The 17,956-nt window shown below is 38.7% G+C and overlaps 1 protein-coding gene across 1 annotated transcript in view; it reads left to right on the plus strand.

Annotated features, from left to right (window-relative positions):
• Positions 1-15,641, plus strand: part of NT5DC1 (5'-nucleotidase domain containing 1) — a 125,426-nt gene extending 109,785 nt beyond the window's left edge. The window contains exons 11-12 of the mRNA XM_058836272.1: positions 4,218-4,386; positions 15,396-15,641. Of these exons, the coding sequence (XP_058692255.1) occupies positions 4,218-4,386; positions 15,396-15,514 (288 nt within the window). The 3' untranslated portion in view covers positions 15,515-15,641. The remainder of the gene's footprint in view (positions 1-4,217; positions 4,387-15,395) is intronic.
• The last annotated feature ends 2,315 nt before the right edge of the window (positions 15,642-17,956 follow it).

Here is a 17,956-nt window from a genome sequence, read left to right on the forward strand (position 1 = left end):
CTACCAGTGACAGCGAGCAAGCAAGGGAGAAATGAATTGCATTGATTAAAGGAACCTGAACCAGGGGGGCCGTGGCAGGTCAGTGGTGTTATTTCATTACCATGCTGTTCACTGGAGTCTGAACAACAGGTCACATCCATATCTCTGCAGATGACTGGACACCACTAACTTAACAGGACTAGTTCAAAAGGACTCCCTTTACAAGCCTAGAAGAGTTTTATTTTCATTCCCCCGAGCAACTTCTCCCATTAACCCTTTGATTAAGAAGGAAGAAAAGCCAATTCAAAGGATTGTACAAAGTCAGGTGTTTCTGGAAAATTAGTCACAGATTAGATTTCATCTGGTTAATCAGCCTTAGCATTTATTGGCAATAAAATACAGTACTACTGTAGATTTTCCATGCCATGCTGTGTGTGCGGAGAGGGACTGAAAACTTAACACATGATGCAATTCTCAATGCTATGACTCTTTACAAAATACTATTAAAGTAATAAAGTATTACTTTAATTGGCAATTGCATCTTTCAGAAAGAAATTACAAAAATCTGGTTTTAATTGTTTGGTGTTTCATCACTAACAGAGAGAGGGGAAGAAAACAACCTCCTCACACACCAAGTAGGAGACTTGTGATTTCCATTTTCATTTGCAGTTTTTGTCTTTTCCCTTCAATTAAATGCATGATATAAGCCAGAGGCACATAAATGTGAAATTATGGTAACAACTGCAATTCTTTTAAGTATTTGAGTCATAACCAAATAAGCTAGAGAATAGCAAACTAAAAGCTATGCAGTTACTTGGCTTCTGAGTAAATTGCAGCATGCAGGGGGAATAGAAATACAAGCCATTGTGTTGAAACAAGATTTCCCTTCCTCCCAGAATTGGGAATTTGTTTGTTTGCTGGAGGCTTTGGTTTTGCATTCTGTCCTTTAAATGTGTGATCAGTTCCATCAATGAAAACTCAAAGGAAAGCTGGAATTTGTCCCAGGATTTCGAGGAAAATTATTACAGAGGATCAGTCAGTGTGTAAAAACTATATTAATGAATGGAGCAGAAATCAAAGAATTAATGGGTGGATATAGATGATAATTTTGTAGTTAGAACAGAAAACTGAATTTTTAAAATACTCCCTAGTGACTGGTTTGTTGTAGAAGTCAGGGCTGTTATCCCCCTTAGTGTGACACGGACAAGGCTATTTATATTATGCCTTTTGGCTCTGTTTGTCTCTTTATTCCTGTTTATCTTTGGCACAAATGTAACAGTACGTTCAGGAACAACCTGATGTGCTGTCGTGAAGCCTGGTGAGTTAAAGCAATATTCTTAAGGCAATACCCTGAAGTGCAGCACATTTTATTTTAAATTTGCTTATAGTGATCCCTGTTGTAATTTAGGTACAATAATCACAGTGAAATGTTTTATATTTGCATGATGTGTAGGAGGGCAGGTTCTGTCCAATAAAATTCAGACCAGTGGCTGGCTTGCCCATTTGCTCACCCAGCATGGGTGTGTGATTCAGGGACATCCCGTTGTTGTGGTCGGCACAGCTGTGCTGACAGAAACATCTCAAATACTGTTACACCAGAAAAAATGTATTTTGAGCATTGATTTTTTTTCTGGCATCACGAGTCAGTGGTGTGTTACTACCTCAGGACAAAGCATACAATCAGCAGTACCGTCACTCATATCAGATTCAGTGAGGTATTCCTCATGCTCTGTGCTTACTACAAAGGTAATAGCATAGATGGCAAATCTGCATCTAAATAAAAACCCTTAAAAATATTAATGGCTTGATCTTTCCTGTCTCTTTTACATCTTTCTATCTTTCATCTCTTTACCAAATGTAGAAAAACTTCAGGGCTTGGCTCCCTGCTAATTTGTGTTTCAGAAAGGTCATTTGTAAGCTGACAAATCAGTGTTACCCAAGGGTCCTATTAACATATTCTGTCTATTCTGTTAACAGGCCCTATTTGTCTAGAGTTAGCAAAGCAAGGTGGTAGTAAGTATTCCGGGTATTTTGACTTTGTGGAAGGCCCTGGAACTTGGGAATTTCTGGTGCCATCTCTATTTCCCTGAAGCGTAGATATTTTCTTCGAGGCTCAACTGACACAATCAACATCTGACCTGCTGCTGTCTGACCAATATGCCTGAGAGCAAACCCATTGGGCAATTTGCGTAAGAAAGAGGGATTGCCCAGCACTTTCCAGGATCTACTGTCCTGCTGTGAGAGCAAATTCTGTGCCTGGGGACTTCAGGAGGGGCTGACGCATCTTCCAGAGCTCCTCAGCCCTGCTGCTGGGCATGTGTCTCCAGGCATATGAGTGAGTAGCCACAGTTAGAGGAGACTTTTGCCTCATTTCACAGATGTACAGATTCATGGTGTGTGGTCTATTCTTCATTGCAGGCTAAGATATGTGCTGCAGGTGAGATAAGGACATCTTCAGGGCATCAGTTAGGGATGGAAGGGGGAGCAATGTCTGATGTTTCCTAGGAATGTGCTCAGAGATTCAACTGCTCTTTCCAGATTTTAAATCAAGATTTAGCCTGCCAGACCTGCCCTGTCATGTGGAGATAAGCCAGTAGCAAAATGATGGGAGCTCTGCACCAGGTGACACGATGACAAGTCTCATATGTAACTAGGTTTGATTTCACCAAGGCCTTGGCTTGTAAACCCAAAATTTAACCCCCTCCTCCTTAATAAGGAAGAAAATCCCACTCTTGAATCAGACTTTCCCATAAATCAGTTCGTTTTCTCAGGTTACATTTTTAATTGCCTACTGAATTAATCATCTACGTCAGAAAGCAGAATCCTCACATCTTTCCTCTTGTCAATAATCAGGGCCCTCCCTTTTGTGCAAATACTTATGTGGGCCAGTACTGGGGTTGTTTTTATTAATCACCTGAACAGCTGTAACAGCCTTAAGAGTTTTCTGCATGTGTCATCCAGCTGGCAAACAGATTTTAATTCATCAGAGCATCTACACTTAATTATAACTGATGTAAAGTCCTGGGATTTGCATGGAAAGATTAGATTAAGTGGGGAAAAAAGAAAGTAACATGCTGTCCCTTTGTGTAAGGCACAAAAAGACCAAAACAACAAAAAAGCCCAGGACTTCAGTTAAATGCTTATTTTGAAACAAAAGATAGGAGGTTTTTCCCAATCTGTTTAATTTTTTACATCAGAAGACAGAAATTAATATCTACATTTGTTGAAATCATTACTTTCCACCTCCCCCCATTTATACTCAGAGGAAGAACAGACACAGACTCATGGAGAGAGTGGCTGTGTGTTTACTGGTGTGGTCTGTTCAGCTGCCTCAACAGCTTCCTTGTGATCAAAAGATACAGGCCTCTGCCATAAACACAAATGATTCCAGCAGATTCTCAAAACTGTTAAGAGAGGGGTTAAATGGTGAATAAAGTACAAAAGTTCACAAATCTGAAGGCACAAACTACAGTATCTGTCTTGTGCTCTGCAGGTCTGAGAAGTTAATTTGTTCACAAACGAGTTTAACAGATTTTCTCTAGTGTATTTTATTTCCCATTTTTTCATCTTTCTGTAGATGTGTCCTGTCATTTTTTTCTGATTGCTCATGGCAGTATATAGCAAGTTTCAAGATGAACTGGTAAAAAGTCAGTTTTCCCAATGCTGGTTTAATGCTTTCTTTAAAACAAAATTAGTCTAGATGTTGTTGTCTGAAAATATACATTGAAAAAATTAATATTTCACTATTTTCTAGGCAACTGAATGTCTCTCCATGGATTGTGTGGCTCTGTTTTCATTCATTCCTCAGCTCAGAAACAGATAACACAGGTGGCATGATGTATTCTTTGCAGTTACTCCACCCAGCATCAGGAAACTCCTTTTCCCCCAGGAGGAGATCCTAGCTGTAACACAGCCTCTCCAGTAGAGAAGAGCAGTATGCAATTCACACTATCAAAAAACAGAAAAACAGGGAAAATAGAAGGGGTTTTCTTAAAAGGTTTAAAAAATGTTGAAAGTTAACTTTTTATGTCTTAGAGAATCCATAAATTGTATAAGCAGGAACTTGGGGATTTATGGGAAGACTGTTATTGTCTTTATATTTTAAAACCACATTGCTCCTGAGATACAATATAGGTTTCCCAGAAAATCAGAAAAACACTAGAGTTCCTTATACTAAAGCTTGTGGATAAATATTTCTCTCTTTTTTAAACTTACATGTTTATTTATTTTTCTTTCAGGGAGATCAGCTCAAAGTTCCTTACTTTGTATCTAAACAGTGGGGCTCTTTCTTCATGGACAGATTGCCAGGCCTGGAAAATGCAGAGGAGACCTTAGTTCACACATGGTCCTGTAAATGTATTAGCACTTACAGCACTATTGCAATCCCTAGTCTGGAAGCAATAGCAGGTAAGGAAAATGTTAGGGGTTTTTTTTCTAATTAACATGCAGTATTCATAGTAAGTTTGTAGTGCTGTAGATCTGGTTTTGAGATAACATGTATCTAAAATACACTCAAAATACTCTTTTCTTATGATTCAACACTTAGCACTAGTGGCCATTGATTACTTTGACATTTGTGCTTTTAATTGTTGCCTGATACACCAGGAGTTTTCTTTGTGTCTGCAAATACTGTTTAATTGGTTCCCTGTTAGAGATAGGGTGCAACATTTGCCAGACTGTAGGTTAGTTCCTGAACTTGGTCCCTACTTCCCCACTGTGATTTGCTGTTCCTTCTTTGAGTGGTGAGATACATTCGAAACAAGCAACATTCAAAGTTACTTGGGGGTGTTGTACTTACAAAAATGTTTCTCACTGATCTGGCTTGTTACACTTCCCCTGTCATCTGGCTGTAACTTTGGAGCTGCAGTACATACCAGTGGATTAGGAAGTGGTGGTGAAGGCCCCCATGTGCTCCATCTAACGTTTTGCATTACTGAACTTTGTCGATACCCATACCTAAAGGAATAAACAAATTATTAAGTCAATGAGGAACACAGCAAGCATTTACTTTACTAACCCCTCTGTTCAGCTTCTTTTGCCTGCTTCATGCATAAAACCAAGGAATAAAAGGTTTGTTGCTAGAGAGTATTTCAGGCTTGCCCAGCAGTGACTTCTACAGCAGGACACATGATAGAGCTTTTCTTTGCAACCATATTTTACACATAAACTTACATTGTATGAATATCTCAGAACAGAGCAGTCATAGACTGCCACAATTTATTTATGCTTCCAATATTTGCCATTCTGAAGTCTGTTTCAACCTAAAGGCACAAAGCCCAAACATACCAAGGGAACATGCCAACAGAAAGATAACTTTCACAGAACTCCCATCTAATACCTATTCCAGGGTCATACTGTGGCTTGCTTTGGAAGTGTTGGCCAAGAGAAAATGGTCAGCCACAGTCTGAAATTCTGCCTCCCAGGCAGCTCCCGCCCAGCCACAGCTCATTTTAAAGGATGAGCAAGGGCTCTTATCCACAAATGGATGAAGAGCTTTCCAGCTACAGATGAAAGGGTGTGAACCCATAAGGCATATCTGGGCAGTTAGTCAGTAGGATAGCTGCTGGTCATCAGCAGTGGAGCTCTTGCAAAGCCTGTTTCTCTATTAGGAGGGGCACGGTGTGCTGTCCCTCACTGCATTGAACCAGTGCTGGGGCAGCGGGTCATGTCTGTAAAAGTTAAACCCCAGTGCTAAAGGACAGGGGAGAAATAATGTTTTCAACTTGCAGCTGTGCACCAGAGAGCAGACTCAAAGTTGAAGGTATGAGAACATCTCCACTTTCTTACAGAGTGGTATTTCTTGTTTGTTTGTGTGGAAGAGCAGATGTTCATTATTATGGATGTTAAGGAATTCCTGACTCCTCTTGAATACCTTGTCTGACTCCTGTCAGAGCAAGCTGTAAGAACCCCTGCTTTGCCAAGCCCTGACGTTTTTGGCTACAGTTGTAAGTCATATCTTAGCTGCAACAATTTGGGAATAACTAGCTAGAAGAGAATGAAATGGGTTATGTGAATTTGAAGCTCTCCAGCTTTTCCATTCATCTGCTTTAATTACCAGCAGAGGACTTTCCACTGCCAAGCTGCAAAAACTCAGGCCTTTCTTCAAGGTTCCCTGAGCCCAAGCATGCAGCCAAGCTGCCACCATGCTGACCACATGAATCCAGCTCCCAGCCAGAGCTCTGCTGACTGTGTGAGCTCAACTCTGGCTGGCTCAGCCTTGGCAGCACCTCACTCAGCCTGACCCAACCCAACAAGCTGCCACCTCACTTGGAGGTGTGCTGCAGCCTCCTGTAAGTTGGGGGTTGACAAGGACTTCTCCATCATCAATGTCTGACCTGGCTTTTTGTACACCTACATGAGCAGTAGTAAGTGCCACGTACAAGTCAGGATGCCAACAGCTTGTGATCTGCAAAAATATTTGGTGAAATGTGGCAGATGGCTGCACTGCTGACTTTAAGATTGATTCTTGTTTTTTAGCTGCAGTGAGTATCTGTGCATAAAGAACAGCTTGGTTTACTTCTCAAGACACATTGCAAAAGATCATTCCAAAAACTATTCAGCGCTACTCAGTACTGGTAACTCATTTACTCAATACCAGTTCAAAGATGCATTAGAAGTTCTGAACTCTAATCTCTCCCCTGGCAAGGAAGGTATTACTGGAGTTGCAGACTACTGCTCCACAGTTCATCATCTCAACTCTCCTGAGAGTCCCTGAAGAGAAACTGGCATGTTTTTGTGCATGAAAAAGTATATTTCATTCATTGTTAAATAAATATTGTTAATTAATTGATAAAATTGTCCAAAGGAGACTTTCTACAATACCTTCTGTGTATTTCCATCAGTTTGGAGTGGAAATCAGATATACGTTATACTGGCAGTACATGGTTAATAAAATACTAGAAGCCAATGTCCCTACTCCTATCCTACATGTCTCATTCACAAATCCATCTGTTTCTCCACTTTTCTGCTGTTGAGTCTCTCCTCATTTACAGCTCCCTTACAGATTTTGAGCATTTTAAAGCACAATGATATCATAAGACAGATTTTCCAAACTGGGATCCATTACCGTGGGAATGTTACTTTAGAGCTCCCACATGGAAATTAAAAAGTGTAGGGGTCTCTGAAAAATGACATTCTGCATAAGCCACAGTTTCCACTTCAGTAAACCACTTCCTTCTCCACTTCAGAAGGTTAGGTATGAGCCAACTGGAGGAGGATTACTCTTATCTTTCCTACCTGAATAATCTGTACTTTACCTTCAAGGACAGCAACCACTACTCTGTGACCACGTGATCACATTACCAGATCCCCATGTTAATAATTGTATTTCCTGTCTTGGATAGGTATTCCAACAGTAATTTCAATAATTTCAAAAATACCATTTCAGACAGGTTTTTTGATTAACAGTTCTTTGATTCAAAAATATGATATACATATTTCAAACTAATGCTTTGCCATTCAATCTCACTGTGTTTGGTATTTTTTTAAAAGTCACACTTCAAAAAAGAGTTTTAGAGCTATGGGGGGGATTTTGGTAAAGTTTTTTTTTCTTCATTGCAAAGAAAAGGATAAAAAAGTGGGTTCAAAATTGTAATAAGAACATAAAAAACTTTTTTTTTTCCCTAGTTTCAAGATTCTTAATCTAATGTTCTAAATTTGTCTCATAACCTCTGAATGGTGAAGTTTGTCATGGGATTAAAAACCACTGCAAGCAAGAAAAGGAGATTGAGTGATGCTACAGCTCAAGAGAATTTAATTTCAGAGAAGAATTGGTGCAAATGAAAATGTTTTATGGAGACAGAGTTCATTTCACACTTTGGAGATTTGATAACCAAGCTTGTGTCACGCATGAGAATAATGCATGATTTTTTTTAAATCTTACACGCAATATGAAATCGTATCAGGATTTGTCCATATGGCTAAGTTTTTCTTCATTCCTTATTGTTATTTTAATTAGCTAGAACAAGAGAAAAAATCTCCATTATAATTAACCAAAGCTGTCTCTTTAAAGATGCCTACAGATCTGTACCCTGCCACTTTCTGCGGGAGTTTGAGTCGTCAGCCTGCTTGCTGTATAAATATAATGATAAAATTGCCAGTGAACCATGACAAAGAAGTTCATGTTTCTGCTTAGAGCTGCAAATTATCTGCACAATGGAAAGCTCAAGGCAGCCGTGGCGGGGGCTCCAGAACTGGCAATGTGCAGGTCGCAGATACACAGGTCTGCCCAGCAGAGATCAACTACAAATTGCAAACTTCACACACCATCTTCCACATGTATTTTAAAGGTGAATCCTCTGGAGGAATCAATTGTTATAATGGAAGACATTAATTTCACTAATCAAGTGATGATGATGATCACTAACCACTAATTAGCCATATACTACAGCCATATACTACACTGATCAGCCATGTACTGATTTCTGTATCCTGAACAGCATCACTTTTAATTATTGCTTTTAATTATTTAATTAAGTGAAACAAAAACAAAGTCCATCATATTTTTGCACCTTAGTTCTATGTTTTTTCATTGCTATTACATCACTGAAAGTGAAATCCAACTCCTTTTAAAATTAAATTAGTCCTTGCTGTAACCAGACTGATAACTGTGCTCTTACTCAACTGCTATAATAATATACAATTCACTTAAAAAACGTAGAACTATCTATATTCTGCATTGCAGTAACCTTTCATATTTAATACCTTATCTTGCAACTGTGCTTTTACTTGCCAACTTCAGTGTAAGACTATCTAAACAATTGCATCTAAAGACTGTTTATCAAAATGCTTTGAGGATTTAAGTTCCTTTGGGAATTAGCTCTTACAAATAATAGTTGCTGCTAGAAGAGGTCATTTTTATAATTAAACCTTTTATGCAAAAGAAGTATTCTTACACCTGATGAAAAATTGGTGTAAATACAAAACAGTAATGTTTCTGAAGTTTTCTGGCCCTGAGGTTTCATACAAGGAAAAAAAAAAGATAACAAAGATAACTGAATAGAGAGAAGATATGTGTTTTGAATGTATAAACAGCATCTTGATCTATCTGTCAGTTGAAAAGCATCAGATAATGTAAATCTGATTCATCTGTTCCAGGAAATTAGTTTCAGTATTCTCATTTTAGAAGAAAAAAGAAAAATCATGCCCAACACAACCAAAAACTATAAGGCATCTATTTTTAAAACTGAAAAATACAGCTGAAACCAACAATAAACAGCATTTTAACCATAAAAAAAAATATTGTTCAAAAAATCAGGACTAGTTTATAAAAAGTCTTCAGGACCTAATTACTTCCCAAATAATCTGAGACCTCATATTTTCCACAGAATTTTACTACTTGATAGTAATTTTCAGTGTAGAAAGGACAGTATTCAGTGTATTACAGTTTACTGGAGGCTTTACTTCCTCCTCCAGAAAGGTGTATTGACTTGTGCCCCTGAAAACCATGTCAAATCATGCAGAACCCAAAAGATTACTTCCTAGCCAATAGCTGACAGAAATGTTCCTGCCATCGTTATTCTGCTCTATGAGATGTCAAAGTACAGCCACCTCGAAAAGATTAAAGGGAGAACTCATGAGCAACTCATTAAGAAAGGGGGAACCACTCAGTCATTTCTGCTTTAAAGTTATCCTTCAACTCAGGCAGTATAATTTCATTTGCAGGCTGTAATTAAAGCTGTAATTGGATTTTGACTGGATCACAGGCTTATGGGGTGGGTTTAGATTGACACTTTATAAATCCTGATTGTCATACAAAGTGTTGATAATTTTTGAGTGTGAAAACAAGTGAAAATAGGTAAATCACCAAGTATTGAAAATACTTGTCTGACCAGGTTGAAATTGTACATAACCTGCAACCTCCCATTGGATACTCTGGATTGGTGCCTAACATATTCCCTCTGGATTAAGATGGTCACACGTGCACAAAAAACTATATAGGCCTTGTCTTCATGTGTGTCTGCGTGGAGATTTTTATTTCAAGGTAAACAATGTTTGTCACCCCTCCAGAGAAAAATCAGGGAAAGAGAAAGAAAACATTTGTTTTACCAGAGAGGGGAACATGATGAGATTAACTCATTTCATGAGTTTGGAGAGGAAGGTTGATCTTGGTGAGTTTACCTCAAAATGAAAGTAAAGGGGTGTATCATCTCTGCATTTGTCTTAATATAGCTCCTTCACAGTCTCAAATTGCAACTCTTTTTTTTTTTTTTAACAATCAGAAATGGCTGTCAGCCCAAACAATTGCTGGTTTCCAGGCTAACTTCTTGAACCTACTTCAGGAGCCCTTCCTCCTGCTCTAAGATCCAGAATGAGTCATTCACACAGAAGTTAATTAATAGATCTGAAAGACTAACACATCCTGGTAGGATCTCGGCATTCTCTCAAGAATTTTTTTAGATTAACTCTTCAGCTACGTATTTAAAAATATTATAGTCCAATATTTCCTTCTGATCTGTTCCAGATCAAGCAAAGAATCACATGGAGCTATTTTCTTACAAAACGTTCAAAAACCACTGTTTAAACTAAAACAAAAAATGTGAGACACTGACATTCTAAGGTTGTCCTTCACTGCAGACTCTCACTTGCAGGCTCAGCTGCGAGTTAGTGCACACCTTGTGCACAGCTGTTTTGTTCAGGAAGGGGTCAGCTGTCCCTTGGCCATAGGATAGACACAAAATGATGTGATTTGTTAGTCCCAAGATAATTACAATAAAATTGCACACCACAAGCAATCACAGTAGCCATGATGGGACAGTCATTCCATTTCCCCAGGCACCTGTTCATCTGCAAAACTGGTATTGAAGCTGCTGCTGCATATATCCCTGCAGTTTGCCACTTGGGTTTTCTCCAATGGCACTTGGAGATACCACAGAAAAGTAACCAGCAGCAAACCTCAGTGGCACTGAAGTACTTGCTCAGGCCAAAGTCAGGCCACAAATGTCTGCTGGCGGTGCCACAAGCATGATCTCCAACCAATACACCTGTGTTGGCAAAAGCTCTTATGTAAGTGCAAGTAAAGCAGCAAACCTGCACTTTGACTGAGGGTAGTTTTAGTCTTTATTCCTATGTGCCCAGGGATAAACTGCACTGGCTCATATCACCAACTATATCCAAACCCAGACACTTTCTCCTATGGAGCAAACATATATTTTGAGGACTCCCCCCTTTCCCATACGACACTGCACAGAGACTCTCCTCCTCTCCAACTTCTGAGTTATGGAGTATGCAGGCAGCAGCACTGACTTTCATGTAATTGACAGAAGGAATGCTTTTCTCATGCTGACTTCACTCTTTTGGGAGCTTTGCTTTAGTACAGCAAACATCTGACGTCTGGTTTAGGAAAATCAGCCTTAGAAGTTTTTCTAAAAATAACTGCTATCAGATAAATCTACTTGTGGCCTTGGGTTTTTCTTTTTGCCTCTAGTATGCTCTCTCACATCCTGAGCTTTTAGTGCAAGTGCTGCTTTGACTGTTACAAAATAGAGATGGGTCAGAAGATAAAAACATTTATTATTTAAGAGAAAGCAACACCTATTACAGATTACCCACAGACTGGCAAGTCAGGTCACTTGAAGGCACAGTCAAACTGGTGAGTTCCCCTGCAGCAATTGTGCTTACTCCCCTGCTAAGAAATAATTATTAGAAATTGTTATCATTAAGAAATTAATGTTTTCTTTCAGCAGTGACTTTGAAATGCAATGAAAGATTTATGATAAAGCTTATAAGCCAGTGTTCATTATGGAAAATCCTGTAAAAGAATTATTTATACTAGCTGATGGTTTGCCCTTATAATTACCTCACCCGGATGATGAGATGTAAGATAGAGCTCTGACAGTGTTTTCTGAAATTTGCCACAATTAAGCAGTTTAAAGATTTTTTTCGAACTTGGGTATCACTAACAAGGTTTTAGTTCTCTTCCTTGTGCCTTTTCCTTGGTGATTATCAGGAGGATATATTTGGATTCACTTAAGAACACAGCCCTGCTGTTTACTAGGAGGCTTCTGCAGCATCTGGCACCAGCCCTGCTCACTGGCAGGGAACAGACCTCAGGGTGGGAGGGGAAGTTCTGCTTTCTGTCGAGCTTCTCACTCGTCCCAGGGATGCTGCTGTGGTGTCATGATGAAAAAATGTTGGCTTTGCTTTTGTTGGTCAATACTGAAAAATTATTCCTGACATTTCTGCTGTGTATTTTGGGAGAAATCTGTTTCAGTCTTGGACTGTGCTTTTAATTGAAAAACAATGCCATCCATCTAAAGTGCTTAGTTAAGATTTTATTTGTTTAATGTATTGGTTTGTTTAAGCAAATTTTAAAAAATTAGAGTAGTAAGTTTATCAAGCAGGCCTGTGTCTGGATTAAATTAAAATTGTCTTCCATTCAGTTACTCAAATACTTTCCTGATCACTCATTGAGAATATTACATTTTCCCTTCTTCTTGTGGTTTCTCTTCTTTGCTTGTGGGTGGAACTCCAAGTCTTCCTCTGATAAAAGCTTGTGGCATTCATTTAGCTGGCCTACAGTAAGTGTACCGCACAGGAGACAGTGTGATGTTGTCAGCTTTGGAAATATGATAAAAATCCATCCATAACTCCTAAGTACATGCATGGCTATGAGTATACTTAAGCATCAGAACACAATGTTGTCCTTAATGTCACTTAATACCTGGATCTGGATAAATGGAACACAGTAACTGACAGTAACTACTGTTCAAATGTCATCATTGTTATTTTGTTCACACCAGGGCATAAGGGAGGCAGGGCAGGGCAGGAGCTCTTCTGAGCTCAGGTGAAGCCATATAGCCTGTGAGGCTTGCCCAAACCATTGGGAAATGCTAATAACACTCAGTGGTCACCATAAAGGAAAGCAGTATTCATCACTCACACTCAGGCTGGTGTGGGAGCAAAGAAAGAAGTGGGACAGGAGCTCAGCGTGATACATCTAATAACTGGCATTTCTGTCAATCTAGGACCTTCTAAACTCCTCTGGGACCTTCTTGGGACCCTTCATGTCTGATTTCTGGGAGCCTTTTGCTCTTAAAGGGAATATCCTCTTTGTCTTGGGTTAAAAAAAATTTATTCTGGGTGGAATTACCTAAGAATGATAAAAAAATTCTGGGACTGTGATTGTCAATAAATTGGGTAGAGTCAGCTATTCCTTCTTCCAGTCTCAGGCTGTTTCATTTGTTCAAGTTTATTTAGGGTTTTTTAGGGTAGTGGCAATATTGGATGAGTTTTGTGTTGAATTTGTTATTGTAGTGTGTAGATTAGGACTCGTTAGAGCCTTGCTGTCAAACTGTGTTTCAGAGAGGACCTCATATCTGCCCCCTGCCCCGTTTATGACTCTCCGTCAGGGTTAGGTGAAATGTGGGTGCCAAGATGCGAAGGTCTACCACCACAGCAGCAGCTGTGAGCATGCACAACAGCAAACCCTAAAGAATTTACTGGGGAAAAAACACTAGGGAAGAAAAAACAAGAAAACTATGGAACCAACAACTTAGAAATAAGCAGCTATTTTTTTCAATTTTTTTTTCACCAAGATTGGCTTTATTATCAAGTACTGTAGGGTTTGTTGTTTTTTTTTTTTTATACTTTTGCAAAATGGATATTTTCTAGTCATCTTCCAAAGTCAGATTGCTGAGATAAAAGCAACATTTAACTTGATAGACTGGGGTGTGAATATATAAAAGTGTGATTATTCTCTTTTGGAGCTTTTTGCATCGTGTATAGAATGGTTTGTCTGTTTAAGCTGATTCTTTAAAATTAGTTTACCAAGAAATACCAATGAAATTATCATTTTGATCCAGCTGATTCTCCTTCTCAGCAATAAGCAACTCTGTAGCAAGTCTGCTCCATTAGTGCTGCTCTTTGATTGAACTGCTCTTGGGAACCTCCACACTGCTAGACTATTAAGCTAGTAAAAGCTTTTTTATAAAAATAACTGTATGACATTTGATTTTTATAGCTCATAAAGATACTTGGAAATATTTGCTTTCTTTTTCAATTTATTTTGTAATTTTTGAAACCTTTGTGTTAAACTGAGTGTCATAAATAGTCTCAGCAGCCAGTAAATCCACTGTGCCTTCTGCACACTACGAAAACATCTGCCTGTTCTGCCATGCTCACAATGAGCTCCAGAGATTTCCCTGACTCAGACAAAATGAGAAAATTAACTTCTTTGACAAGCTAAAATCACCCACTTAAATAATTCTCTTCCAATTAACTTTCCTCCTATTCCTACTTTATTCCAGCCTCTATCTGACTTTTCAGCTTGACCTAAGTACTCATTTGCTTGCTGTATTATGTTTAAAGCTGCAGACCTGGATGCTGTCCTGGTGCCTGCCTGCGATTCACTTGTGAGGCAGAATTGGATTTCCTGTTGTTTTTGCCGAAGCCACTAAAATTGAGTGGTTCTGTTTCACAGAAGCTGTTGAGTGGGGGAAGAAAAAATTGCAGCATGTAGTGACAGGATGTAATTTCCCAAAATTTACTCCAGATTAAAAAAAAAAAAAAAAATTACAATTCATAAGTTGTTGTACAGATGAGCTGAGTAATAGCTTTTGTGCTTTACTTTGGTTCTAAACAGACAACCTGCAAAAGAGATAACCCTGTCTGGGGGGGAGGTTGCTTTTTCTTTTAATTTACTGGAAAGGGATTGTTTCTTGAACTAAGTTTTATTTATACATTTTTTTTAATTTGGTTTCTTGAACTTTGAATATGAGGTGAGCAGGGGAAGTATCAGTTTTCTGGCTGTGAGGGTGGGCGGGTCACTGTTGGCAGCAGAGACTTTTTGAAAAGTTACAGAAAAGAAAGCCTTGACTGTTCAGAGCTATTTTAATGCATTCAGTGTTCTTTACGGACTGGAAGTGATGAGTACATCAAGTTACAAGTGCAGATTTCTAAGAACGCTTGATAAAAAATGATGTTGTTAACACTAGACTGCAAGAAGGTCTAAGAGTGGGTGCCTTTTGGGAATCTTGCTTCAATAGCCATGAAAAACAAAAAAGGAGCTGATTCTTTATTTTAAACATAGCCCTCTTACCAGCCTCTTGCTGAGATAAAAGAGAAGGATGACAAACTGAAGAATTAACTTGAAGGTGTATTGGGAGAAAAACTGCATCTAGGTTCAATGAAGATTTTTGATTAGTATTTAAGCATTAGTTGAATAATTTTCTCTGACTAGCATTAATTCAGCAATCAAGGAACTGAATATCCTTTACTGCAGTTGAATAAACTCTGAAAGCCAATCCCTTGAACAGATGAAGGTGTCAAATAAATGTGTAATCATGCAATCTGATTGAATTCTGATGCCGGTGAGCAAACAGCTCAGTTTTAAAAATTACTGCTATTCACCACAAGCTTATTTTTTATGTGATACAGGCTGTGTTGCTAATCAGATGTGGTATGTTTCTGTCTTGCAGATTTACCACTGGATTATAGATTTACACGATTTTCCTCAAATAGTTCAGCAACTGCTGGGTACTACCCAAGCCCTCCAAGAGCACTGCTGCCAAATGAGGACTCAGTGACGATGAAATAGGTTGTCAGCTTTTTCCTTAAATAACCCTGTGGCCCTTACTTAAACTGCTATCAAATGCTAATTGGTGAAAATGCTGTGTGAAATGCTTCATAAAATAGAGTGATGGATTAAAGCAGACTCCTGTGTAGGCTTGTGTTTCACTTATTTCTCTAGTCCAGCTGGAACAGGTGAGTGATGCAGCCTTCTCTGTAAGTCTTCTGACCACCATTACCTTTCACAAAGTGCTGTTGGCTTTTTCCATGCACTGCCCACAGCCTTCAGGAGAAATGTAACAGTGTATGTAATGTATGTAATAAATGTAATAGCTCATCCCAAGTTACATTCTACATTTTTGAGGACATTTTAGGTACTCTCCCTATGTAAGTTGATGCTGTTGCTACCATAAGCCCCAAGAAAGACACAAACAAGACCCTCAGCCGTATTTCAATTAAGTTACCTTGGACAGCCCAAGTTATCACCATACACCAATGTTTTGCAGGCTCTGAGGAATTTATTCTCCCTCTCTAACTGTTCTTGGAGACAGAGAAACACTGAGTCCCAAAGAGAAAGATCATCATACTCAAAGAGAGACTTGAATGGGATTTAGGCAACTAAATGCAGACTGATAATTCAGAAAGCCTTTATCATACTTTGTATTCCTGAAAATGTCTGACCATTCTTCAGCCATAAGGTTCCCTATATGCCTTTTCCTCCTTTAGACTGTAATACCTCAAATACCTCAAGCATCAGAGCTCTTCTGCAGAAGGAAGGAAACTGGCTTGAATTTCCCTTCTCTGGTGGAGTGGATTCAAACCCACATTCTCCACCTCCCTGGGAAAACCTCCCCAGAGTAGGAAAGGTATAGCAACCAGTCATCTTTGATAAGTAAAGCCTCAGCCAGAAGTGGAGCAAAACTCAAGGCATGAACTGAAAATATGTGATTTTTACCCGCTTACTTAAGCAAACAGGAATCCTCTTCTCTGTGGATTTAGGTTCAAAGACCTGTTCTCCAGCACTTTAGGACAGGGAGAGCTCAGTAACTAACAGAGGCTAGCAGATGTAAAAACATGTCAAATATTTGTTTAGTCAGCAGTTTTGTCACACTAGGATGGCAGATTTGATTTTTGGATAAACTTCCCTCAAAGTTTAAAGAACAATAAACAGAAACTTAATTTTCTTGTTTCCAAGGCAAAGAACTCACTTTGTTAGGCCTAGGCGATTACCAGAATGGATGTAACATGTATTGACACTTAACTCGTGTCACCACAGCTCACTCTGTATCTTCACGGCTTCACCAGCTAAAATATTTTGTGTCAGAATCAGACACAAACATTATTCCACCTTATTTCAGAGATACCAGCCTCTGTCTGCATATTTTTTTCCTGCCTTTACATAGAATGTTATTTTTACATTCTTGTGGACTACTATGCTCGCAAGCAGTAAACAAGTAAACAAATTAGCATTAAGCATAGGTTTAATGAAAGGGAAGCATAAAAGAAATGGCGACAAAATAGAGAAGAACTTCCTTTAAGGCAAGGTGAATGAGGAATTAAAATGAAAGTGCCACTCTCCTCATAAAATATAGGCTGAAAATATTTGACTTAAGATGGCAACAGTTAGTAATAGTTGAGTTTATTTGGAAATTTTTTGTTTAGCATCAATGTCTTCCACAGCAAATCTGGCTCTTGGCGTTGCTATGATTTGTATTAAGGAGAGAAATACCCAGATTAAAATCTCAGAATCCTGATTACAGCATCTTTGAAAGTCTAGCCTGAATCAAGTAATCTTCTGCAAATAATTTCTAACTAATTTATGGTGCAAACCCATATTGTGTATCCTCACACTTCTATTGTTATGAATTTGGAACTGTTTTTTTTAGATTGGGGATTTTTTTCTTGATTTTTTCAAGAAAACTTACTGAATTGTTATGGGAAATCAGACTGAAAGTCTTCTAAGTCCTTAGGTACTGGTGTCTCAGTGGAGAAACAGTATTTTTTAATTGAAAGGTGTCAGATTCTAAGGACAGCCTGAATATAAAGCTCACCAGAAGAAATACATATGCCCATCTTTGCCAAAGATTGTCACCAGCACTTGCTGCCAGAAGGACCTCACAGGAGCAGAGAAAGAAGAGGATAACAGCTGCTGTAAGCACGAGTCCATGTGCCACTGTAGTCTGTGGCTGCAGGAAAACTTGGGAAATATAACTGAAGTAGTTGCCCAAAAAGTAGAGTTCCTCTTACTTAAAACTCTTCTATTCAAGAATCTGTGAAAATTATACAGGTCTTATTACAGAGTAGAGATTGGCAATGGAGAAATGAGGAGGCAGTTGGTGTTGTAGCAAGAGGAGAGCTGTTGGAAGTGGTGTGAAGAACCAGGGAGAAGAAATGAACATGGCAGAAAATTGGTAGAGAGCTGGACATACTTAATATGACACCATCTTTTTTTTTCCTTATTTCTATCTCT

Source organism: Poecile atricapillus, chromosome 3, assembly GCF_030490865.1.
Source record: "Poecile atricapillus isolate bPoeAtr1 chromosome 3, bPoeAtr1.hap1, whole genome shotgun sequence".
Lineage (NCBI taxonomy): Eukaryota > Metazoa > Chordata > Aves > Passeriformes > Paridae > Poecile > Poecile atricapillus.